This window comes from Nipponia nippon, unplaced genomic scaffold (genome assembly GCF_047370975.1).
Source record: "Nipponia nippon isolate SJK-2023a ecotype South Korea unplaced genomic scaffold, ASM4737097v1 scaffold_4, whole genome shotgun sequence".
NCBI lineage: Eukaryota > Metazoa > Chordata > Aves > Pelecaniformes > Threskiornithidae > Nipponia > Nipponia nippon.
The window spans coordinates 71,329,427-71,356,824 of NW_028262358.1; the positions used below are offsets into that span (position 1 = coordinate 71,329,427).

The 27,398-nt window shown below is 38.8% G+C and overlaps 1 protein-coding gene across 1 annotated transcript in view; it reads left to right on the plus strand.

Annotated features, from left to right (window-relative positions):
* The window catches only part of CEP85L (centrosomal protein 85L), a 126,691-nt gene that overhangs the window by 14,020 nt on the left and 85,273 nt on the right, over positions 1-27,398 (plus strand). Inside the window, exon 2 of the mRNA XM_087774131.1 lies at positions 3,227-3,388. Coding sequence (XP_087630257.1) covers positions 3,227-3,388 — 162 coding nt within the window. The remainder of the gene's footprint in view (positions 1-3,226; positions 3,389-27,398) is intronic.

Consider the following 27,398-nt stretch of genomic DNA (forward strand, 5'->3'; position numbering starts at 1 on the left):
TCCTAGTGACGGCACTGTGGGTGCACTCCTGCTCTCACAGCCAGCGGTGCCTTGCGAGGAGTAGTGAGAGGCAGCGCCTGAGCGAAGAGACCCTTCTGGAGCCCAGACCACCATGCAGAGAGACTTCAGTATTTTCCTGGAGAGCCAGATGGGATCTGGCAGGCCTGTGCTCAGCCAAAGCTAATACACTCTTGCTGACCTCATGCTGATCTGTGTGTAGCTATGGATGTGTACCAGCACTTACCTCGTCAGGCCTACCAGCTCAAGAATCGGGCTTCATGAGTTAACTTAGAAATGCTGAACTGCCCCTGGATGCAAAGGTGCTCTGGGAAGTGCTGCATTAATTCTGTGTTGTGCCAGCAAGTCCTCCTGGACCTGGGCTTCAGCACCATTCTTGGGGCTTGGTGTGTCCCCAAGCTGTGTGCATATAGGTGTAAAATTGAGAATAGATTATAGTAGGGTGTTTTGTGATGCTTTTTATTTCCTCAACTTACAGTACCTATAGAGATCCCGATGGGGATGACTGTCTGCCCCCTCTAGTACGTTAACCCGTTTTGTCGAGTCTAGTTGCATTGTATTGTTGCATCTTTTGGGGTATATTGCAACAACATGTTTGGAACATGAGAGAGACTGATGAGATGTTAGGATAATCTTGTTTGCACGGAGGGTGGTTAAATGCTGGAACGGGCTGCCCGGTGAGGTTGTGGAATCTGTGTCCCTGGTGGTGTTCGAGACTCAGCTGGAGGGGGCTCTGAGCAGTCTGATCTAATTAGCCCTTTTTTGAGCTGGGGGTTAGAGTAGATGACCTCCTAACGTCCTTTCCTATCTCAGTTACTCTATTGTTTTGTGGTATTTTTAGCTTTTATTCCTCAAGTTCCACCAAAGTGAAAAGTAGCTTTCCCTTCTGTGAGTTATAGGTTCACATGCTGAACATTTGTCTAACCAAGAGATCTACAGAGTTTCACGCTTAATGCTGCGTTGATTTAATGTGCGGTAGTGGTGGCCTTATCTGCTGCATCTCTTTTAACACTTGTTTAATGCCATAAAAGCTGAAATGTCACCAAAGAGTTGTATTGTGGGGAACAGCATAACAAAGGGTAAATGAAACTAGATTTCTCTTCTCTAAATGTATTTTAAATTTCTCCTGAATCAGAACTGTCTCTGACTTAATTAGCTTGGGCTCCCATAAGTCGACTTTACTCTTACTGGAATAGCTAGATGCAGCTTGAGAAGTATGAAGTGGAACTCTTGTGGAAAATAGACCTATTTAGAGGGAGGGACGGAAAAAATATTGTTCCCAAAGCAGCCAGAGTGTTTAGTGAAAAATGTGCTGGGTGGTAGGAGAGGAAGAAGCGTCCTAGTTTCCTACTAGCTGTATGCAAAACTGTCACATTTCAGTACGTTGGATGATGACACAGAGAGGATGATACGAAGAATGACACCTGGAGTGGTATTCACTTAGGATCTTGGCTGGGACCTCCTTACAGGGTGTGACTGGTGAGCTGTGGGTGAGCCACGAGCAGGCGTGTTCACGTCTGGCTCCTCTGGTCTTCTGTTCCGCTGCCTCACCCTCGGACCTGAAAGCTACTCAGTGGAATAATTAAGAGTTAAGAGACTTTTGGGGATGAAAAGCAAAAAGTTTAAGGAAGAGGAGGAGATGCATTGCACGAGGTATGGCTAAAGTAGAATGAAGGGCAGGGAGAACAGAGTGATCCTGAAGTCTGTGAGAAGAGGTAGGAAGATGTGTTAAAGGGAAGTAGAGGCAGTAACCTCAAAGGAGAATGAAGTTGAGACAAATGAGATGGACAGGCATATCTAAGACCTCCGAGAACCTACTTGCAGAAAATAGACTGTCTTAGATGTCATGTTACAGTTAAATAGTGCATACAGTAAGGAAGCACGTATTGTATTCCTCAATTTACAAATGGCTTGGTGAGCAGCTGTTAACACTGGCTAGTAGGTCTAGTGATTTGGCTGCTATATGGGGCGTATGTATGTATTCATATATATGGGGGGGTTATATATATACACACATACATATGTATTCATTTTTACATCCTTTTCTAAACTATTTAATTTACTGGGAAACAAGTACAGCTGGAAATACCAATGATCTGCAGATGTCATTGCAGAGGCAAATTGCTGTTAGGACTTTGGATGGACACTGCTGAAAACGTTTAAATGAACTAAAAATAACCACATGTAGCATAAGAGACATTGTATGTGAACTGATACTTCATGAGTCATTTCCTGCTGAAAGTGTTATGCAAAGCTAACTGTTAGAGGGGGTGTATGTATATGATTATATATAAAATTAAGAGCAGGCTGTGCCTTTTTCCGAGGTTCTCTGTGTGGCTCTGCTGGTTTGGAGTGTGAACATGATTATCGGTATTCTGCTTACAAACAATGCTCAGATTTAGATATTGGCTATTGGAAATTGTGATGGTCCTCTGTGGTGTATTTTCCCTTGAGACTGACTATAAAGTAGGCCACACATTCTAAAAAATTCCTTGAACGGAGGAACTATTTGCTGCTCTGAATTGTGCTTTAAAATTTAACATTTTAACAATTATTTAACTAAAAAAATAAAATAACCAAAATGAAACAAACCACTAGATGGATGGATGTCTCTCAAAGACAGCTTGTGTGCAGCTACTGTGTGCTTGCTTGAGCTGGTAGTCTGTCTTTTGATAACTGAAAACTACTGATAACAGTGAAACGTAACTAGTTACTTTAGATATCAGTGTTAACGATTTCATTGCTGGCTGTATTTTATCACCTAGGTCATGTGGTCTATGCACAGTTGGAAATGGCTGTATTTCACTGGCCAAATCTCTGGTTTCTGTCCTAAAATCCATTCATCTCTCTGATTGTAGTTGAACACTTGCAATACAAAATTCTGCTATGAGTTGAGAATCAATTTTAGCATAGGAATCGTATGATAAAAATCTTGTTAAAGTTAGTGCAAGAACAGTTTAAGGATTATGTTTTTAAGTAGTAAAAATCTATTTACTGTTTTTGTTTGTTTGGTTGGTTTTTTTTTTTTTGGACACTTCCACCTAGAAAAAGGATTTTAATAAAAAAAAAAAACTCAAAAAACTTTCACAGAGTCTGGCTCAAACCTGAACTATGAAACATGGGATTCAGTTTTCATCTTGACCGGTATTTTGTTGTTGCCTTCTGTACTGTATCTGTAATGACAGACTTCTGGCTTCCTTCTTTATAGGCTCAGATTATTCCTCAGTGGGATGGTTACCTGGTACTGAATCCCTGTGGCAGTCCACAACCATTTCATCAAGCAGTCAAAGCAATCCTGTCAGAAGACACAGTATAGCTTCCGACAGCGGGGACACTGGGATTGGTACCTCCTGTTCTGATAGTGTGGAAGGTGAGTTGACACTGTTAAGTTTTGGATGTTTCTGAGAGAGAAACGATCCAAAATGTTTTAAAGGTATGTTTCCCAGAATAACGGTACTTTTCCAAAGCTGTTGAGCGCATGCAGTTCTTTGTTTTCCTGGCTGGACCAAGTAATTGTTTTGGTGAGGTTTAATTAATTTACTTCTGCATGAGTTGTGTGCATTAACTTGCATCTCTGCCACAAAGCCAGTACTTGTGTTAGATCTTTTGATAATTGCAGTTACAAGGAGTGCCAGATGTATACAGAGAAGTAATATCCCATACTACAGCACTTGATAAACAAGTGGTAAAAGCAGAAAAACTTTTGAGGGAGTTGATGAAAGGACAATGCTTTCTGGTATTTACTGTGTGTGTCAGCAAAGAAAGCTTACTCCTTGGGGCTGGGAGGAAACTGGGGCGTGTTGTCTTCTCACTTCTTTTTTCTGGTGGGAAATATGTTTACATTTTATTGCGTGGCATTTGACACATAGTCAAAGATCTTTAAGGAAAGTCAACAGTATCTAAAGGTTGTTAAAACTTAGTTTGGATTAAATCACAATTACTCAAAGTTGATCTTATCAGTGAAGGGTTCAGCCTCTAAGGTAGCAGCATCTCCTTAACGTTGGCACTCTCCCTATGGAATGTGTCACTGGAATTATGCCTGAATGAGAGGGAGACTAGGCAATAATAAGGCTTGAGGTTTTCTTCTTCCTTGTTTCCCAGTAAGATTTTTCAAGACAAAGGTAATGACAGCGGGACCATGATATACTTTTCTCCAGCGCCTTTCTATGCTTGGTAAATTTTTCAAAGGGGTAGCTGAAATGAGGAAGAACAGGAAGAATTAGTAGAAAGGAAGTGAGGAATGCTGAATCAATGTAAGGGACAGAAGTCTCTATAGGGGGGATGAGCATTCCTGAGGAGAGGTCCAAATGCCTCAGAGTTAAGTCTGTCAGGCCTCTTTGCACATGAGGAAATCCTTTCCACCCTGTTCCTCTTGCATCTGTCAGTTGGAAAGGAACTCCCTAGGAGAGTCCTCATGGCTTGCTTTCTGCTTACTTTCATTTCTAAACCCCTATTGGCTTTGGCAAAATAAAGATTTTAGTCAAATACTCAAATTCTTGGGTGTAAAACTGAAATAGTAAATGGTTATTTATGCAGAAGCCTTATTGCTTTTTCTTTTCTTTTTTTAAATTTTTTTTTAAGAGATGTAGGGGGAATAAAGCTCTCTGATGGTGTGTGTATATATATGTGTGTATATATATATACAGATTTACAATCAGACTCAGTTGCACAATAGTATTTTTAAGATGCAGCATTTGAATTAAAAACATGCTCTCCCCTCCCCCCACTTTGAGGGCTTCCCCATTTGAGGGGTGGGAGGAAGGAGAGGAAATGAAACAGCACCTCCTCATCAGATCTCCTGCTGGCTGAAGAGGAGAACAGCCTGGGGGGGGGGGGATGGCACACTCCTACAATCACAAGTTTGATAGGCATTTGTCACCGGTTAACTATGTCCATTTGCATACTTTTAATAGAGCTTTGTTACAAGCGGCTTTTGGGGTTTCTAAAGTAAAATACAGAGGGAGAAAATGCAACAACAGATAGTTCATGAAGTTTGTGCCTCTGGCAATGCTTGACAATGGCCAGTTCTACCATATCCTCAATGTTATCGATTTCCTGCCACCTCGTTTGAAAAACTTTTCAGTAGCAGAAAAGAAAATGTTGAAGAAAAAAGGAGGGAAACCTAAATGTAAAATGAAAGCTAATAGAAGGAGCATATGACAGGTTTGGAAATTGAATGTATGCGTATGTTCTTAGTGGAAAGGGCTGATGCCTACTATACCTAGTTGTCTGCATATCTCAAGCTGCCCCCTCCCCGCATACACAAAAAGAAAAGAGTATCATTGTGATCGGTGGGACTGCCAGGCCAGACTGGTAATTGCAGACTTGATGCTGGCCATCTGCTCTCAATGTGGTGCTTGGGAAGAAGCCCTTGGGGATTTTTCCAAGGGGAATTTTTTTCACAAGTCAGCAGATCATTACAATTTTTAACAATGCTCAGAGAATGAAATGTGGCTTTGCTATTTCCTTTCTATTATGCCTACTAAAAATCAAAACTTTAATTTAAGAATTAACATCTGCTTTAATTCTGGAAGTTGCAGGTGAATTCATTTTTGCAGATGTGTAGTTACTAGTAAATATGTTGGTGCAGGGAGTGGAGCTCAGATGCATTTCAAAACTGTTTTTACTGGTTTTCCTTGCATCTTAAATGTTCCTTTAAATTCCTCTTCTTACTCATACTTCATTTGAGGAGCATTCGCTCTCTTTGAAAGTGCAGGTTTTAAAGAACAGTGCCAGGTGGCTCTTGTGTTTGGCTCAAACCTACATGGTTTGGAGCGGAGACGGGTTTTGACAAAGGCAAGAGGAAAAGAAGTCTCTTATGTTAAAATGTATTCAGTTAGTTGTCTCTATATTATGTTGTGCAAATGTAGGAAAATGAGGAAATGAAATGACTAGTTGAGTTTCATTATTGAAGTTGAGCAATGTTGATGTGCACTGGCAGAAGCTGAGGAGAGAAACTTAGAAATCGTAAATGTGGGGATGTTAGTTTAGGTAGAATAGATCTTAATTTCTCATTCAGAGTGCTCTTAATTTAAGGAGCCATGTAGAAAGGCATTTTTATCTCTGTGTAAACTACAGTTAATGTGGTTTGGTTGGTTGGTTTGTTTTCTGTCAGGAAGTGGTTCTGGATTCAGATCAGCTTTTGAGCGAGATAAAAATAATTACTGCATTCTGTATGGAGCAGGAGGAAAAAAATTTGATACAGTCTTTTCCAGGTTCTTTGCTTTTTAAACTTAACTCTACTTGTAAGTCAACTCTGTTACTACTGTTTTCAACTTATCCTGTATAAGTCTGACTGAATAGTTTTACTCTTGGGCATTGATTGCAGCTAGTCTTCAGAAAAAATCTCATATTCTCTGTTAAGAAATATGGTGGAATTGAAATGTAGAGCCCTATGAAACTGTTGAAAAGTTCCTGCATTCCTGATAGAGCAGGAGGTTGTGTTCAGGATGAATCATGTGGAAGAAGAGGTTTTAGTTGGTGGCCAACAGCTGATCAACTACCAGCGAAGACTATCTGAACTTTCTTGTTCTTGTTTTTCTTCTCACTGGCAACTCTGAAATTGGCAGACGCAACATATGTGGCTTATGCTTAGAGGGACAAAAGATCACTCCCAAAGTCAAAAAAACTAACAGCTGTGCTACGTGTAGGCCTTTACATATAGATTGCCTCTTAAACCTCAGACTTAGACCAAAAGATTGTTGATATTATTTCAGAACTGAAGCTAAAAGAGGAAACAAGGTTCACGGGAGGTGGGTGGCAGAAACAAGCCTCTCTTGTAATGAAGAAGTGCAGGTACGAAGTTCTGAAAACTTCCAGTTGCAGGATCTTGTGTCTTGTCTTTGTGCAACTCAGAAGTCTTTCAAATTGAAGCAGATTCCAGAAAGACTTGTAAAATGAATATTTAGAATTCTTTTGATTTGGGAAACGTGATGGTAAACTTACAAATTATGAATTCTCTAATTCTCAGTCTATATAAAATGCATGGTCTAGATTGAAGTGCTGCTTTTACAATTTAGAATGTCTATTGGGGAAAAAGGTGTGAGATACTGTAGGGACATGTGCAAAGCATTCATGAAGCACGATGTTTCCTATTCTCCATCAGCAATAATAGCATTTATACTTACAGCTTTAAATAACCATTGTGACGCCTATGCTGGTCATCCATCAGTCTCTGTATAACCATTCTTTCAGTACCATTTACATAAGAAACATGAAGTCTGTATTGTAAGCATTTCTGAGACTGTTTTTATTTGGGTTGCTTAATTAGGGAATCTGTGTCTTATCAGAAATGAAATGGGCTGTAAACCTCAGCAGAGCTCTTTCCCCTGTGCACATTCTGAGTTTTGCCTTTTGAACAGGAGGGATAGGAACTAGGTATTGATATGACAAGATACAGGGCCTATGGCTTTTGCAGGCCAAAACATTTTCCTCCATCAGATAAGCTTGCTGTGCAGTGGAAAGTTCCTTACAAAGCAGATCTTTCTCCCTTATTATTAAATAGGATTCTTGATTTACTATTTCTGGTTGCAAATTAATAAGCATTCATAGAATGCTGCTTTCCTGAAAGAGAAAGAATTGGATGCAGGGGAGCAGAGTTACTACTTTTTAACTGGGGAGTTGATGTTCTGCTAGTTCAACTTTTTAAAAAAACTTATGTTTAAAACTCCCCCCCCCCACCCCCCCCACCCCCGGTAGAAATCTTGATTTAAGATGGATGGGTAATTGTGTCTCTTTTCATACAGAAATCTAAATAGGCATGGTCTAGTCACATTTTAAAATACTGTTCCATAACTATATGTAGAGGTTGCCTTTGAGAGAGGAGTTTCACAAGTAGTGGTTCAGGGAGTATTGTGGACTAGATGCACCATGCTTGATAGATAGTCACTGCATTTTGTATAGATATGACTTCTCTGGAAGGCTTAACTGATGGGATAGGAACTTGTTTTAATGTTATGAGGTCCAGGGGAGTCTCTTGTCTCTCATTTTGAACAGAATATGTTACCTTTCTAACTGATTAAAAAAAATCTAATTAGTTCAGTTTAATTGTAGTGTTTCTTGGTACGCCAGGGAACATGGTACAGCCAGCTCCAAAGTTACTTGATTTTGCTATTTCAAGCACTCTTCTTCCAGCACATCCCGAGCATGGTATTCTAACACTCTTCCCCCCATGTCCCTGCCTTCCCTCCCCTTTTCACTGAAGTGAAAAAAGTTAATAAATATAGTTATTAAATATAGTGAAAGGCAGAATTGGATTTCAGGAGACAAAATCTAATTATGAATATCTTGAGGGGATTCTTTTGTTTAGTTAATATGCTGCTAAAGATAATAGAATTGAGAATATGTACAGGTCAAATACTAGTTTGTGCTATCAGTTTTGATGTCAGGAAGGTAGAATAGCACAAGGATCCTAGATCTTGAGAGCTGGCAATGTACTTTGTGCTCATTGTCTACTGTGCTCAGTAATTTTGGAAGACGATGGATTTTCAGAGAAGTTCCTGAACGTACTTGAGTTGAGGTGAATCTTTCTGCGTTTGGATCCTGGCAAGTAGTGGCATAAGTTTGGTGAAGTAGCTTGATTATTTGGAGGTTAGAAAATAATGATGTTTGAGGCATTCTTCCTTGGTTTCCTTCCTCCCTGCTTGCCAAGTCTCACGTTGTGAAGCAGTGTCCTGCCCTCTGTGAGTCATCCTTATTGTGTTACTTGGATATTATCTATCCTGACAATCAGAAACGTGCACTTCACTTAAGCCTGTACTAGACTGTGTTGCTTGTAAAAGAGGTACTGTCATCCCTTGGTAGAATGAAGTGTCTATATTTCTGAGGGGAATATAAATATTAATGCTCAGAGCTTGGCTGTTTATTTTCTGAGGTTTTTTTTTGCTAGGATTTGAACAAAATTAAACATGGGTTATTTCAGAATTCTGGTAACCTATTTCCAGGATTTGATGGATAGGAAAAAAATGATGCTAATAAGTTTCCACTGAAATGAGACATGGGGAAGTTGCATCAAATGACAGTAGCGCACTCCCTGTGTGAACCTGTGTGCTCTGAATTTGAAACTGGCTTGAACTAAACTAAAGGCACTCATTGGTTCCACATGTGAATGTTCTGCAGAGAGAAACAGATGCTGCTTCAACCTCATACTTTTCCTTCTTTTGTGATAGTTTCTCCATAGAAACAAGCTCATGGTATGCACATGCTCAGTTTGCCTCACATAAAAAAAAATACTGGCAGGATTTTTCTCCAGCCCAGTGAATTCAGTGACTTTTGCCTTCAGCTAACATCAGTACTTGGTTTTTAGAAAGATGACTCCTGTTTATTCTAATCAGAAGTAACTCAGTGAAAATATATTGTGCTTACTTAGGATTTGGCAGCATTCACTTTGACACTGTGCAAAAAGTTATTTCTATCACGTATATTTTGGAAGCTACGTCACTGTTTGAGTTATATCAGAATGAATGTGTTTGAGATGGTGTGGGAGGTTGTCCCCTGCTGGCAGGTAAGCCCCCACGCAGTCTTTCACGCACTCTCTCCCAGTGGCATGGGGGAGAGGATCAGAAGAGCAAAAGCAAGGGGGGAAAAAAAAAAAAAAACACAAACTTGTGGGTTGAGATAAAGACAGTTTAATAAGTGAAATAAAAAACAAACAAACAAAAATCAAGTGATGCAAAATTACCACCAGCAGACTGATGCCCAGCCAGTCTGCAAGCAGCAAATACTTTGGAAAAAACCTGCCCCCCAGTTTTATTGCTGAGCGTGACGTATTGTATGGAATCTCTTTGGTATTTCAGGTCAGCTGTCCCAGCTGTGTCCTCTCCCAACCTCTTGTGCACCCTCGCTAGGGTGGCAGAGGTCTTGATGCTGTGTAAGTACTCTTCAGCAATAGCTAAGACACTGGTACGTTATCAACACTGTTCTGGTCACCAGTGTACAACACAGCACCATAGGGGCTGCTATGAATAAAATTAACTCTGTCCCAGCCAAACCCAGTACAATCTCTGCCCCTTTTTCCATATCATTTGCATCATGCTCAGGTGAAATCTCGGGGAGTTGTTCTTAATATGTCCTGTGATCTGTATCTTTGGAGAGTGGTGGATATCTGGCATTCTGATAGGCAAATAAGGAGCATCATACAATGATCTTGTCTATATTTAGGTTAGTATCATGAGACTTGGGCACGCCAAGCATTATAGATCTTTGTGAAGAGATTTCATGGAGGACTTTGCACTTTTCCTTGCTACTGTAATGTCAAAGAGAACTCTTTGGCCTGCATTCAGCAGCTCTGTAGCTCAGAATCTCATGAAGCAAACGGGAGTAAGATCAGTTTCAGAACAGTAAGAGAGGAACATTTTGAGCCTTAAACTACCTTTGCATGAACACTGGAAACTTTCTGTAGCTACTCAATCTTTAATGCACATATTCAAGTAGCATTTGCAGCCTTATCAGAAAAAATCACAGGACTCCTTTTTAATCCTTTCCACTATAGACAAAGTAATGCACTTAGTGATAGACCGTAGTCATTTGGGATGTAGGCAGTGAGTTGCTTATAGCCTGCTGCTGAGCAAGAAGAGACCTGTTGCTGCTGCCTGGAGTCCTAGCTTGGGACTTGACAGAGAAGACTGGTTGTATCCCCCATAGAAAGGTTTGTAAATCCTTGTTTTCTAACAGTTTTACACCACTACCTGTTTCTGGAGGGGTTATGCTTTGAACTTAGTCTTTATTCAACAGACCTTTTTCTACCTTACTGTATGCACAGATAAAACGTTTTTTTTTTAGTGTAAAGTCCAGCTAGTGTGTTCAATGTCATCCTTTATTTTAGCTGTGATTTCAGCTTACTGATGATAAGTAATTTTTGTAAAAAAACCTTTGAAGTAGAATGTAAAAGCTCCCTGTTAAAGAGAACCTTTTTCAGGGCCTCACTTGTGCTTCTGTGGTAAGTCAGATGGACTTCTTGCATCAGTTCTGGCAGTATAAAGGCAGCAGTGAGAAAGAACAATGTGCAGAGACCACTCTTACATGAAGCGTAGTTACTCCATCTCACTTCCTTCATGACTGACTTTCTTCAGGTTAGGGGAATTAAGTGTCTGTATGAGAAAGTGAGAAATACACAGCAAATGACAAGTCTGACTAGCTAGCCCAGGTTTTGGGTGGAATGAAACAGTTTAAATTGTGGGGACTGGTAAGGGGGGGAAAAAAAAAAAGCCCGCAAGAATGCTTGCGTGTCTGCTCATGGGGGGTTTGTTTGCAGTAACCTCACCTGCGTGATGGTTGGTAACAACTGGCCTGTTAATTTTCAGGCAGAATAGGTGCAAGTTTGTTGCTTTTGAAAAGTTAAATTCCTTTGAGAACTGTGACTATTTTGTTTTTAAAGCAATTATTATTGTCACTGTGCTTTTTTCTTTTCACCATCTCGAATGCTTCTTACCCAATCAAATTTAGAAGGAAAATTGGTGTGGGTTTTTCCCAATGCAAACATGGTAAAAGAGGTCTTTTGGGTTTTTTCTTTTCTTCCTTTTAAAGGGCTGACAGATAAGATTTTGCTATGACAATGATTGCATTTGTGTCAGCTGCAGTCGTGGCAGCCTGCATTGTAGAAGTGTAGTCAGCTACACAGAGATCGCTTCTTCGCCACTGAAAGGGACCAACCCCTCATTCTAGAAAGTGTCTTTTAAATGTGCGCTTGGCAAATCCGAATGTATGAAAACTATGAATTGAGATGATGATGCTATCAACAGCTATCAGCAGTCTTTCAGTTAATCAGAGAGTTTTTTGCTTTCTTACTGGTCCTTTGACTTTTTTAGGAATTGCGTTAAAAAGTCATACACATGTATTTTTCATTCATTCAGACTGAAGAGATAACTAGGACATGTAGTTTGAGATGAGCAGAGGTTGGAATAAACCTAGAAAAACAAGGGCTGTCTATCTTAAAAGGATTTGTTAATCTATAAGAATAATCTTGGCTTATTCTTTGTAATAAATTATTCCAGTTTTAGGTAATACTACAGTAATTAGAAGTTCTCATAAATATTTTTTTCTTTAAGTGTAGATGGTAGGTTTTGTGAGTATTGTAGTCCTTAGTGTGCAGTAAACATAATCTCATCTTCCTGCTGTGTTGAAGAGGAAACTGCAGATGAAACCCCAGTCACCTGTGTGCTGTAGTATTAAATATTTTCTCTGCTCTATCTTTTTGTTGTCCTTAGACACTTTTAGAACTCCTGGAGCTGATGGTCATATTCTGACACCATCAGATTGCATTCTCATGTTGCTTTTAAAGGTTGCTTCTTGTTTATCTCCACAGTACCTAGAATCTGTGACCCTAGAATCCGTGACCCTTTTTCACAGCCTCATACTGAGTGCTAAAATGGAATTTTACTCAAGTTTTGGAGACTTGAGGATTTGTGTATTTCTTTAGGTACACTTCCGTACTTGTAATAGCTGGTTTACCCAGGTTTACAGTTCTTCTGTATTTTCGGCTAAAAATACAAGTGTAAAAGTAGCATGTCATTAATTCATTGTAAATACAAGTATTTGAGATTGAGGAAAATTGAGCAATGGCCAGGTGCTGAAGTGAATTCATCATCATCATTGGGTCTTAATGGAAGAAAAAAAAGACTTTCCAATGCAGAAGCGTATAAGCGAATTTAACTTCTTTGATAGCTCATAATTTTACAGTTCTTCGTTCTTACCGGTAGTGAGGTTTTAGGGATGTGGTGAAAGAAGGTGGCTCTTAATTCAAAATCTACTTGTGTTTAAGAGGAATTGGTATGAAATATTATCAGGAGAGTGGAGGTGAGAACATCTCCTGAGTAGATGTTCCTCCATTTGAAATTTAGCTTTATAGCTGTGTACAAAAGATAATATTGTAGGTGATATTTTAAAATAGTCTGGAAGAAGTCTACATAGTCTGAAGAATAGTCTTGGTTATACAAAACACGGAGACAAGACTGTCTTCTCCAGTTTTTGCCAACACCATATGAACTATTTATTGTGTTCATTTGGATGTGCCAGGTAGCACCAGGTGACCTGTTGTGAGGATCAGCAGTTGGTATTTGGGTTGAGAGCTGCGCTGAATTTGGAACTGGGCTGAAATGAGTTTCTTGCTTAAGATTTGTTTTCTTGTGGCTCTGTTGTTAAGATCTAAACAATATCAATAGTGTTGGTACTGCCAGGAAAAAAAAAAAAAAGCCTAAAAACTGGAGGCCCTGTGTTCCCTTCTGGCTGCAGGATGGTCATTGAAATGTAGCAGTAAATAGCCTTTTGATTGCAGGGTGAGAGTTGGGACCCTTGTCCATTTCTCCCTGTTTCATTTGAGAGAAACTCTTTTCACCTCTGTAACTTAAAAATAAAAGAGCAAAAAGCATCATGCTACAGATAGACATCTGAATATGCCACAGTTTTAAGCCAGTTGCTAAGAAAACCTTAGGATATGTCTCAATTAAAAAAGTACCTTTTTTTTGCTTTGTGTCATGATGACTTGTAGTGATACTGAAAAAAGAATGTTTAAACTTTGAAAGAATAGGTTTTAGAATGTGGGGTGTTTTTAATATATTATTTGTGTAATAAGTCTTGCCTGCTGCTCTTCAAACTCCTCAGTTTTCTGCCTGTGATGCTCTTCTTATTTCTCTTTAAATTTGGCTTAAAGTTAGAGCCATTTTGTCTGGATATAGACCTTGGACTTGCTTTTGTCCAGGATGACATTTACTTAGAATGCAGAAGTTGAACTTGATCCTGTGGATGGCAGAATATTGGCCCCTGTGAGAGGAAACCTGTGTCTTGATTTGGCTTAGTGTTGTTTTTTTTTTTTTCCCTGTTGTTAGTGGAGGTTTTTTTTTCTTATATACAACCCCCAAGCAAAACCCACAGCTCTTCTCTTTACTGTGAAATCCTCCCATGCTCCCCAGCCTCACAGTGACAGCAAATCCTCTCATGAAATGACCACATGGAGGCTTTGTGAAGGTTTGCTGGTTTATTTTAGTATCGTCTATTGATAATAAACGTCTTAGGTTTATTACCCAAGAATGATGTTCTTGCCTCTTGACTACTTTGCAATTGTTGGAGGGAAAGAGCTTCCATTAACGATGATTTTTCCACTGCAATTTTATGTTCTTGTATTGTAGTTATCCTGTGTCATTGGTTGAAAAGTTTATGCCTCATTCTGCTAATGAAAACAAATACAACTTATGTAATGAATAGCTTTTTAGTGAACACTCAAGCTTTTTCTGCAGAAAAACTCTTTGAGGCAACCCTGGTAGGAAATATTAGTTGCATAGATCTAAAGAGTATCTTCTGTGTATGTGTGTATTGTTTTAAAAATGTCTATTAACTAGCAAGATCAGGAAAAAAAAATAACAAAAGGTAATCTAGGTGTATATGTGAGAATAAAATGATGCGTGTTCTTAGAGGGAGAAAGATAATTGGCAAGAAAACAATGCAATGTATTTTATTCCCTCTAACGCAAAAATTTTCTCTTAGCAGTTCTCTGTGCAGCTTTTTCTAAGTTTCTTCTAATAACAATGAAAACTAGAATGATGTTTTTCATAGAGATGGTATTTTAGTACATGGCTTGGTAAAGAGAATTTTAGATTGGGTTTGCGTTTTTTAAAAAGATCTCATGCAGAATCAATGTAGTTCTAAGAGAAATTAATTTGGTTTTGTAAACCAGGATGACAATGTTGTGGTGGTGGAGGACTAGACCAAAGACTGTGTTAGTGGTCTGATTCTTTTGGATTAGTAGGAACCCGAGGGTTCTTGTAAAAGATACAGGATTAACTTTTCTAATTTTAGGTCAGTTTCTTCTTGTTTAGTGTATGTCTGGTATTCCTGTGGTGTTCAGGAATTGCATCCTCTTCTGCACTGTTCTCTGTGCTGCTGTTCCTCCAGACACTTAATCCTTGGAACAGAAAAAGTGGTAACAATAAAATATACTTGGCAGGTGTTAATAATTTGTTACATTTATGGATTATATAAACATAAATTAGCATCTCCCTCCTTGTTAATTGTCCTTACATAACAATATATTTCTTGTTCCTCGAGATGACTGGATGGGTATTTATTTTATTTTTTTACTCTTGTGGCATTGAACAGAAAGTTTGTAAGGATGTTGCTAACAAACTCAATGGATTGCAGAAGGCCCCTTCTTTCCTGGTGAGCTTACTGCCCTGGAAGAAATCACATTCCTGTTTTGAGATCACAACATACTCTCCTTGACAGTATGGCTCTGAAAAAGGGATGAAAATGGAAAAAATTTTGCTTTCATCTTGCCAGATAATAATGTAGCTGTGACATGACGATCACCTCTTTAATAAAAGTATGGCACACCTGGCCTGTGACAAATTCTACCTGGGTGTAGGTTGGCTCCTTGCAACTCACCTGATGCCTAATAATTTAAATGCCACAGTCCAACTCATCTGAAAATAGGAAGCAAATAGTTTAATTCAAACTTCTTTTTTTTAATGCAAAATTAATAAGGATTTTAGTCTCCTTGAGAGAAAATTTGCACTGGATATTTTCATGCCGTAGAATCATAGAAATGTTGTTTGGAAAAGGTTGCTGGAGGTCACCGTTTCCAGCCCTGTGCTCAGAGCAGGACCATCACCAACACAGACCAGGTCAGCCGTGACTTTGTCTGGCTGATTCTTGAAAACCTTGACAGGTTCCTCAGCCTCTTCGAGTAACCTGTTCCAGTGCTATAGGATGTCCTTGTGAAGAATTTTCCCCTAACATCCAGCCTGAATCTCCTAAGCCACAGTTTTTGGTTGTTGGCCCTTATTTGGTCTGCTACTACCAGGAAAAGCGTGTCCAATAAATGTAGGTATCTGCCATTTGTGTATTTATGTTTCTGGGGGAGCGGGATGGGTGGGTTGTGGGTTATGGTTTTTCTTCTGGCCAAAACTGTGTACTGACTCATCATTACCTCCTGTAGTTTTTAAGCAAGTCTGGATATTATGAAACAGAGTTTAACTATATATGTATATTTTTTTGATGTATCTTGCTTTGAAGAACAATGCTTGCCTACCTGTGTTTGGGCTGCTATTCTTAAGTATACAGGATGATTTTTATTCTTGATGTTGGTCTGTGAATCAGAAGACTGAGCATCCTGTGCATGTTTCTTAAATTGTATGAACTATGATAAACTCATGCTTTTCCATCAGCAGTTAGCCTATCGCTGTCGAAGGCTGAAAATATCCTGTATTTTCAAAAACAGAACAATCTTTCTGGGCTGATTTAAACAATGGCATTTTTTTGTATGAAGTGGCAGGAGGTTTTCGGTTTTCCCATTTATAAGTTTTACTGTTGGAGCACCTAGAGATTTTGGACAGGATTATAGTTTATTGTTCTATCTTATATACGAATTCTAAAGAAACAGACACTTATTTTTAACTGGGTGAGAGGCGTTTTTGGAGTAAGCTTTTCCTTCGAGAAGTGATATGGTTAGACGTACTCTTTTCTTTCTCACTGTGTCAGCCATCTGTATGCACTCATACTTTGCCGTTAAGAGTGATGGCAAGGTTTTAATTCTAATTAGCTCAGCTTGAAAAGTGGATTAAAAATACATTCAGAGCGCACAGAAAGGGAGTTGGATTCACTGGGGCACCCATAATCATCAGTTGTGGTTCTCCTCACATGTTAGAGAAATCTTAATAGCCAAAAGAAGTCTAGTTGAAAGAATTTTAGAGACTATTAAGAAGTGAGATGTGCTGAGTTTTTCTTTGTTTTTTTTTTACTTTTGGCAGTAGTAAACTAAGAACTGTCAAGTTCATGGTGCAGATATTTAGTAAAGGGAGCATGCAGGTAAAAGATTGCCTAGTGTAGCATAACCTTTTTATTTATTTTTGTGTTTTAATGGGATTCTTAAAAGCAATAATTTTAAAACCAGCCTTTTATTTATTACTGTGCCAAATGTGTGTGTAACGCACACTAGTGGTTTGTGTAGATGATCTAAGTTTCATGATCTAAAATTAACTTGAATAGGTACTAAGCTGTGAATTAGGATGTTTAAACCCTATATGACTTTCTACTTTTATGTATACACAATTCCTGTTGGTATAGAGTGTAGCTATTTTCCATCTGGGAGAAGACCTAAAAAAAAAAAAAGTTATTTTTTTCAGAGTATAAAGATCCACCCCCAAAATGTGGTTATTGTCATGCTCATGTGAATCTGATGCCATAGATCTACAAAGGATCATTCTGGATTGGAACTGAATGGAAGGTCAGGCTATTTGCAGGCTTGATGGACATGGAGTCTTGGAAATCATGGCTTTTCTGTCAGTTTGTAAGTTACACTGGAAAAGTTTGTTCTGTTGGGTGATATTGGTTGTGGAAGAACAACTCTTTTGCCCTATCTAGACTAGGAGAAAAAAATACTTACGATGAAAAAAATCCTTTGTGAAGAAAACATTGCTTTTTGTGGAGGTTGCTTGGATATCTGTTGTCTAATATAGCTTCTAAAAAATCCCGAGTGAAGTGATTCATGGCTTCTGTAGAACTGGAAACGTGCTGTCCCTGTGACACATGGTCTGAACTTGATCTTGTGTTACTTTCTCTCTCCTTTCAACTCCCATCAGTGTCACCAGTTTCAGTATTCCTGGTCAGGTCTCATTACTGCCCCATCTTCTCTCTCCTAATGGGGTTGAGGGAGAAGAGGGGGAAAACAAATCTGACTTGAAGTAGTCCACTGGATAGGTATGCATTACACATTCAGACCTTTCCATGAAATCTCTCTCGCCTCCACCAGGTATTCAAATGATCTTACTCCTTCATGCTGAGGGGACTGTGGTAGAGGACTTCAGTACAGGATGCTCAGCTGGATTAGCTTTGCATACACAACTGCTCCAGTTTGTTACTTTTCTATTCTTTCAGTGTCAGTTCCTTAAAAAAAGGAAAGTGGTGGAAGGTTGTTTCTGGCCAGACTTCCCGTTTTATGGGCTTTGTCGCAATTTCTGATGTTACTAATGGCTCAATTCTTGTAAAACTTGGGTCTTGAGAATCATCTTTTGGCTTAAAAAGAACAATATGTGATATAAATAAGAGAAGCAGCAGACCTTGATTTATACTGGTGGGATTTCTGCTTTTAGAATATCTTTATGAGGTGGTGTGGTAATACTTTTGTCCTTCTTCCTGATTTTTTTTTTTTTTTTCCTTGTGTTCCTTTGTAAAATGAGGTCTGGGAGAGTTGGGAGAGTTGCCTTTTTTTTTTTTTTTTTTTTTAACATGTTAAGACTAATATCAGTAAATGATACAATCAAACTCTTGCAGGATATGATATGAAGATGGAGTATATATGTAGACATAGCGAGTGAATAGCAAAAATTGCAGGTTTTGTATTTACCCATGAGTTTAATTTTTTAATGGAAATTAAAATTTATTTAACCCTTAATGGAAATTGGGATGGAATATTTTAGAAGGAGATGAGGAATGTGAAAAACTCAGAAGCTCTTAAATAAGTACTTGTGAAGTTTTGGAATGAAGTGGGAATTTGAGAGTAGGTAGGCATATTAGGAATATATATGAATATTTACTTTAGTTAGTTCTGTCAGGTAGCATAGTCTAGTAGAATTAATAAAACACGTGACTTACTGCCAAGAATTCTTGTTTATATGACTCTAGGAGTACTATACTCCCATGGGAGTAGTATACCCTTAATTTACTGTAAAAGTTGAAGAACGTTAATTAGACTGCAGTGGGTATTATTCCAGCTGTTGGGAAGTAGGTATGGGACTTGATGGAGAGCGTGACATGTGTGGTGGAGTTCTGCATTTCAGAAGTCATGGCAGACTTAGAGAAGCATGGATTTCCCCCCCCCCCCGAAACTTACTGTTTTTGTGAGGCTGGTTAAATCACTTAATTTATCTTTTATATGTGCTTATATAGTTTCATTAATATGGATTATATGAGAGTTTGTATGTGTGCATGTATGTACAACACAGTTACCATGCTTGTTTTTCTAACGTCGTTAATCTTTTTGGCCTGTAATAAGTGAGAGTATAAATGAAAATCTAAAAATAAAGTGCAGTACAGGAAGACAGGATAAAAAAGTATCTGGGGTTTCTGTTAAGAAGCTGTACTTGCATTCAGTCTTTATAATTATGTTATTGATACAGTTCTGTTTCCACTGCTCCATCATTTCAGTATTGTAATGGTGCCTAATCTGCCTACAGATGCTAGTCCAAAATGTAAAAGGGAATTTAGCAGTAGTTGATGATAAAAATATTTTATGGAATGTGAAGCATGTTAGTTTTGATTTTTCAAAAATCACTTGTGTCAACCTCTCCTCTAAAGCTGAAGTGCATTAATAGCCTTCTACTACTTGAGTGGTGATGTGAAGATCTGTATGTAGCTTCTAAAATTGCTACCCTTTGCAGAGTTTCAGATTTCATCCCGGTAGCTTGGATGTGGGCTGAATGCCATTAGAATTTGCTATGTTAGGGATTTACTGGTACTATTAGGTAACACTGGAGAACACATTAGATACTGCATTGCACAAAATGGCTCTCTTATGTTCCTCTGGGGTGAAAGATTACTTCAATTATTAACATCGTTAGACAAATATAATTTTTTTATTTAAATTCTTGCTGTAAGTAGACAATTCAGACTCTGAGCTAGTGCTTATGGAGCTGACTTTATTTCAGAGCCAGAGAGCAGGTCCTGGTAAGCTGTTTTCTCCCACACCAGCTTTTATGATATACTTTGTTTCCTGCTTGTTTTGATCAAAAAGTAAGATCTGAAATTGAGTTTAGCTTTTTAAGAGTTCTGATTTTAATTTCTGGAACATGCTGTGCTAGTAATACTGCAATTGAGGTGTTTCTTAATAGGTTGGAGGATGGAGAAGAAACAGTTTTGTATTGTTTTGCGTGGGTCAAAGGACTGCTAATGTGCTTGGATACCATAGTGATGAGTACTATAAATATCCAAATATATGAGCCAACAACTGGAAATAAATTTATAAACACTGAATTCTTTCCATTATTAAAGGCAGCAATCGAAACATTCTCTGCTCTCCCACCTCTGGCTCTGTACTCATAACAGTGCACATCACAAAACAAAATAGACATACAAACTTAGATGTCTTCTAATTTTCATGCGGTGCAGAGAAAAGAGATCACCAAACTCTTTGAAGAAAAATGTAATTCTCTTTGTGTTCAAGCTTGTTAGTTGTTGGTCAACAGTGAACCCTTCTTCTGTTTTAATATTGTCTAGGAGTTAGTGGTCAGAAGACTAGGTGGCATTACAGGTAGCAGCACTTAAAATAACTCTGAAATTCTTATGTCATATGATGTGCTTTGTTTAAACATGAAGGCTGTGCTCAGTAATGCTGGAGATTCAGTGGGTACTCAGGGAGGCGTGTTGGCATTGAACCAGCATCCCATTTGGGTGCTAGGTAAACCACGCTGTTGGGAACTGAGATGCCACACTGATTTTTTAGAATTATGGTGGTCAAACCCCAAACCTTTACCAAGGAAAGATTTTGTGTGAGTGTTGTCTTCTTTTTGTTTTGAATGCTTTAGCATGTTTTATCTGTAACGACTACAGAAATTATCTCAAATACACAAGTTGGAGTTTGGTTACAGTTCTGTTCTCTATAGTGGATCAAGTGTTTTAATCTGAGACTGTTTATATCATTTGTAGCAAGTGTTGTGTTTCATACCAGGGAGGATGGCTTTGGTGGACCAAATGGTGCCCAACATCTATATAAGTTGGCAAAGGAACTTTTGGGTTTTCAGGATGAGAAACATTCTTTTAAAGCATTTATCATAATTAATGACTTAGATGTTCTTGCTTTCATGATTTAGTTGGATTTCTCGCTTTCATTTAATTAGCGTGCTAATTCATAAAATTTTCTAAGTCATGGTAACATCAGGGCACTAAACTCTATTTACTGTCTGGCATAGGTAGTGGGGGGAGAAACGATAACTTTTTTAGAAATGATTTGCCAGTGAAAGAATGTTTTGGGTGTGAGGGGTTTTTTGGTGTATGTTTGTTAGTTGTTTTTTTGTTAGAAATTATTTGCAAAGCTAAATATTTTCATTAGGAAAAGCTGGAATAAAAGACTGTCCTAGGCGTTACGCATTTCTCTCCTAAATTGGTATCTGTTTGTTTAAGTGCGGGTTATAGTTAAAGTCGGATCTTTCAGTCAGCCTTTTCAAAGAACACAAGTGGCCTTCAATTTTCAGAATATTTCTAAAAAGGATGACATACAGGTTCAGATGAATAGTATATAACTATCATTACTTTACAGACAGACTGGTAGCAAGTGAAGAAATGCTGGTAAGCATTAAGATCTGCACATATATTCCAGGAAAACTTTCAGAGTAATATTATTCAGGTGGTAACATGCATGAGTATTTTTTATCTAGCCTTTAAAATTATCTTTTGTGGCTTCTTTGGTGGGCATATAAGGAAGTATAGTTCCCTTCTGGAGGGGAGGCTTGTTTTTTACAGTACAGAAATCCTCCTAAGAGTGTGAGATTTAGTTCTAAATATAGCCTCTGAATTAACACTGCTAATTTTACCGGTGTATTATTCCCATTTGCTCAAACTATCAACTGTCCTCCAAAAAAACCAAAATTAAGTCCTCAGAGTGTGTGTGGGGAAGGTGGTGGTCTTGGCAGGAGAGTTGTTCATGGGCATTACAGAAATGTGAATCCCTCTCCTTTGTTTTATGCTGTAGAGAAATTATGTATTAGAAATGGAATAACATTCAGTTATTATCAGTCTTACCATCATGGCTTCACAGGTGTGTCTGAAAAAAGAAATATTAGAAGCTAGAGTCAAAATGGTGAAAGCCAGATGATGCAGGAAAAAAGGTGCAGGAAAATTGAGGTTTTTCCACATCTGTTTATTGTATTGTAATCAGTTTTGTAGGATGGAATTCAGTAACTTTTCCATATCATCTTCTTGCCACTGTTGCTTTCAGAAATGTTTCTGTTAGTAATAGGAATGTCAGATTTCTTTGGCAAGTATCAAGTTTTTGGTTGCTATAGAAAAATGCTAAGAATTCCAGGTGGGTCTTACCCTCCTTTCCCCCCAGTTTATTCCTTCTTTTTGTTCTTCTTGAATTTGCGAAGTTTAAAATATATACATTATACCAGGGTAGCCAAGTATTGCTCAGTGTAGAGAGCAGTGGGAGAAAGCACGTACAGTTTACGAAGTGACATCAGGCTAGTTGTTGTAACACTTTGCCTCCTGTTCTTCATTTGGGAAATAAGGATAATGATGCTTAATTTTTGAAATATAAAAAGTGACTTCTTCTGTAGGATACAGAGCTATGCTCAAATCCAATTTAAGGTTAATCCTCTGTGACCTGAGCTGGTTTCCAGATGGTGACCTACATGTGGAGTAGGCTGTTGATTTGTTATCAAAGACCTAAAGTGTCCAAGAACGGAAGGAAGGAGTCTTGCATAGTAAATGAAGAGTAGAGTAACAAATGTAAGAATGTAAAAGTTAGAAAATAGAGAGCTATATCTACTTCTGCAATGGTGTATTTTGCTCCTTTGAGTATTTGTTTTACAGGGTTTTTTTATGTTTGTTTGTTTGTGGTGTGTTTGTGTTTTGTGGTGGTTGTTTGTTTGTTTGTTTTTTAATATCTTGCTTTTTCCCAAGTCTTGGTAAGTAATTAGGTAGACCAAGACTGCTAGGTCCTCAGCAGACATATTCCAGTTGAATATGAACTCCTGTTCACGTATTATTCTGTTACCATTTGGGGATCAGCATTTGAAGGGGAGAGACTTCCCCAGTGAGCTAAATTATTCTTGGGGCAGCAGTTGAATTTTTGGGATTCCTGAGGATGATTTCTGGCCCTTGGAAGGGATTACGGCTTGATGCAGGCATTCCCAAAGTGTATTAAGTAAATTGCTTGTGGTACATTAACCACTTCCAAGTGGTACGTAGCGGTGGCAGTGCTGCGGCAAGCTGGCTGTGTTGGGCAACCTGGCCTGACCCTTGTCTGCAGCAGAAGGAGGGAGGAAGGAGACAGACAGAGACGGTCTTGCTATGAAGCAGTGTAAAGGCCATCAAGCAGTGTCTTTCTGCTTTGCTGGACCCATGGCAGCCTCACTGCTGTGGCTGCTCACAGCACCTGCTTCTGCCTGTGAAAGGATTTCTTTTTCCATCTGGATAAAAGCTTATACACATGCTCTTATTGTACAGAAGCCTGTGTGATACTTGGAAGGATCACCCATTAAAGGGTTATCAAGCACTGGAACAGATTGTGCAGGGAAGTGGTTGAGTCACCATCCCTGGAGGTATTTAGACATGGCGCTTAGGAACATGGGTTAGTGGTGGGCTTGGCAGTGATCGGTTAACGGTTGGACTCGATGATCCTAAGGGTCTTTTCCAACCTCAATGATTCTATTCTATGATTATGAGTTTAGGCTGGGGCTCCCAAAGTGAGAATGCAGTGGTAAACTAGGAGGATGACTACTGTGTGTAAGGCTCAACTGGGGGAAATCAGTGGAGGAAATGGGGTTGGACTACGAGGTTGGGAGAGAAAATGAAGATGAAGGCGTGTCCTCTCTTCCACACTTGCATAACCTGGCGTAAAGCTGAAAGCTGCTGCTCCTGTGAGAAAGAGCTATTCTTGGTGGGCTGTGAACCAAGATAAGAGATCCATTGCTTAGTGGTGAGCAGAATGGGTACCAGATGAATCTAAATATGATATTTTTAGGCTAAAGACCATCTTAGTAGGAGCAGGGATTAAACTTTCATTAATGGATAATGATCTCAAAAACGTAGCCTCCAGTCTCCTTGGAAGTTGAAAGTGGGATTTAACCTTCTAAAGTTACTTGACATTAAATTGTAGGCTCTGTTTCTGCCTGTACTTATGAATAAAATGTAAGGGATTGATATACACCTTGGTCAACAGCAAAGTTTTAACTGCATGGAATGATAGTGCTCTGTGGGAACCCTCAGGGTTTGCTCTGGTCCCTTGGGTTAGAGGGAGTCTCTCCTCTTAACTCTCCTTGTGTGAGTGTCTCCTCACATGCACCTCCTTTTCCCTTCATGTCTTAAGTGAGGTGGTTTTGCTGCTGAAAGGTGTCAGCCTAGCTAATCTGGGAATGCTGTTGTTTGAGATGGCACCTGGAGTAAGTTAGAGAGTTGGGATAATACAAATGAGTTTCCTTTGGAGCTTGAGAAAATACAACTTCTGTCTGTCTTGGCATAGGAAAGTGGAGGGGGTAGGTATGTTCCTGCTACTGGATGTTCTCTTACAGAGAACAAAAATACCTAGGATTTTTCCCCTCTGGAGGGCAGGGGTGGATTTCTGTTCTGATGGGCCAGGTTACTGCAGTTTTTTTGGAGTCATCCCTAGCTGGGGATGAAGAGGTAGTGCCAGCAAGAGAGAGTATCTGGTGGCTGTTGAAGTAGACGGTATTTGCGGCATGGGTATCTTGCAGATTCAGAAAGGAAGGAGGATAAATATATTCTGACATCCATAGTATTTTTTTCCTTTAGCCTTTACTTTTAATGAAGGTCCTAGGGGGATATTTGATTTCTGCATGTCTTCACTGTTAAGTGCTGCTTGTTGGAAAATGGAATTGGAAGCTGTAGACGGCCTTCATAAAAAGGCAAATGCAAGTTAAGATCTAGACTTTTAAAAAAAGGAACAACCAACCACAAAGGAAAAAAAACCAAACAAACAAACCCAAACAAAAAAACAAACCCTGTGGCAGTACAAGTTTTCACTCATATTTTTATTTCAGCAAAATGAAGTTGCCTGATTACGTGACTGCTGTTCTGGAATATTGCTTTATCCTCTTATCTGTGGGGAAAAAATAGAACCTGTTAATCTGAAAATCGTTCTACTTAGTTATATAACTATTTCTTAAAAATAGCTCCAGATTGCTGGAAAAGAAAGATAGATACTACAGGATACAAATTTTATCTTTTGTTCAGCTTCTGCTCTTTTACATGGAGCATTGACATTTTATACATAACAATTTTTACTATTTCGTGGTGGCCAGTTGCGTGTTACTCCTGTGTACTCAGACAGCAGCTTACGAACATCCTGTAGCACAGTTCTCTATCAGATACTGTATATGTACGGCAGTAATAATAGCACCCAAGCTGAACGCTGAAGGGCTGGTAGGCAGAGAGGTACGCAAAGAGAAAGCATCGAGGATGGGATATCTCTGTGTGCGTGTGGCAGTTAATGCTGTGAAAGTTCAACTTTGGAAATGATTAAGAGCATCCTTTATTATGTTGTGTTTCTAGAAAGCACAATTATATTTGACTGTGGGTGTGTGGTATCCTTGGGATAAGGAGGCAAAATGCATAAATCAAAAGGTTTATTGTATTTTGGTAAAACTTGTTCATTCTTTCAAGACATACTTCTGTCTTAACATGCTCAGCTTTCTCATCTGAAGAGAAGTAAGGTTAGTAAGTTAGGTTAGCCTTTATCTTTGTAGATTAATTTAGCAGATAAATCTGATTTGGAAACCCATTTTTCGTTTTGAATGGCCATTGCAAGCTTGGACCAATAGTAGTTATAAATAACTTGTCTGCAGTGACTGATACGGAGTGAAGATTTGTTCTTGGGCTTACCTGCTGTTTACTTTAGACTCTGATCAGATACAGTCTGTGAAATCTTTTCTGCTTCAGTTAAATAGCCCACAGTATTGTGTTTGCCTCATGTGCTTTTAATGAATCTGTACTTTCACATTCCTGTAACACTGGTATCTGGAATAATTGAGTACAGTAAGGAAAACAGAATAGAATCTTGCAGTAGTTGACTCTGCTGTAGTTATTTCTCTTTGCTGAATAACCTTTTCCTGTAAAACATATTTCACCTGCTGCTTTTTGAACTGTGTGCTACTTCAGTAAAGCTGTCCTTGTTGCACAGGACTGGTACCTGACTTCATTTTGGAATGGCACCATCCCACCTTGATATAGTGCTACTCTTCTTTACAATCCCCTGTTAAATGATCTTCTGAATATGGGCTTCGTGTGAGCGAGCTAATTTGACCCAGATCTGGCTCAAGAGTAGGAAGTTATTAGATTTGTTTGAAGATGTTTCTCTTCTGGAGTTGTGGATTCCCCATCTGAGTATAATTAGCCTAGATATTGCTAGGCAAATTGTCACTTCACAGTAATATTAGTAGGCAGTACTATTTTGTATTAAATCTTAAAATATCAGTTATGTTAAGATCCCTTAAGCAGGATGGCTGTACTCGGTGTGTATGTGTATGTGGGCTTGGGGGTTTTCTTCTCTTCTTTTTTCTCTCTGCATGTATATACCTAGTGCCTATTAAAACCTCAGTTTTATTACAGCAAATCCCAGGAGTTTTACTGTACCACTCGTGTTTGCCTTTGTTTGTGGAGTTTGTATTTGTTTTCCCCTATCAAAAACTGTTGCACTGGCCTAGTACAGTCTCCCTGAAGTCAACTGTGGCAAAGCAGAAAATGTTGTTAGAAGTTTTTGTTAAGCTTTATTTGTTGAAATACACTGTAAAGTTTTTATTATTTGAGACTTGTGATAATTGATATTGCCAAACAGCTAATTTAAAGGGACTTTTTTTTAAGCAGAACATGGATCATTTTACCTGAGATCTTCTTGCACAAAAAAAATCAGCTATATATTTCAAGGGAATGTGTATTAATTTTTAATGAGGGGTGGTTTGAATGGGTCATTCTACCAAATGTCTTTTAACTTTGGTTAATATTGGGAACTTCAACCTCAATCCTGACTCCAGTGGAACATAGGAGAAAACTAACACTCTCTTCTGAGCTTGTCTCTTTCCTGCATAGTGGTTTTTAAATTGGTAATGTATGATCTTAAAAAATCCCAAATGTATAATCTGCATTGTGCACTTTGTTTTGGCACTGGTTCTGGTTTGATCACCCATGTGCAATTCTGTGGGAAGATACTCAGATTGCCTCTTGCCATCTAACTTATGTGATGGAATTGGGAATTTTGGCTCTTGAAATGGCTACTGGAATGCAGAGTGATTTGTAGTGCTAAGGTGAGATCATATGAAGATGCTGTCCTTCCATGTGGTCCACTGTATCATTAAATTGCTTGTCCTTGTTGCTGGAATCTAACAACTTCACTAATGAGTTTTTTTGCCAAGTCTACCATCTCGGAAGGTGTGGTGGAAACGTGATGTTAGTGTACAGTGATGACTTCTCAAGTATGGGGACAGCACTTTTTAAATAAATCAAAGCTGGAAAGCATCTGCTGTGTCCTAATGAGAGCTGGTCAAAGAGCAGACTTCTGAAAGAGTATTTCAGTACCCTAACTACTATGACTGAATACAGTCAAAGTAGTAACGTCTACAGAGCATGTTACTTGCCAATACTGTGTTCTGGGGAAATAAGTAAAGCTGAGTGAAGCAAGGCAACCTTCTATGTGGTAAGCTGAAAACAGGACTTAAATAGTAGGA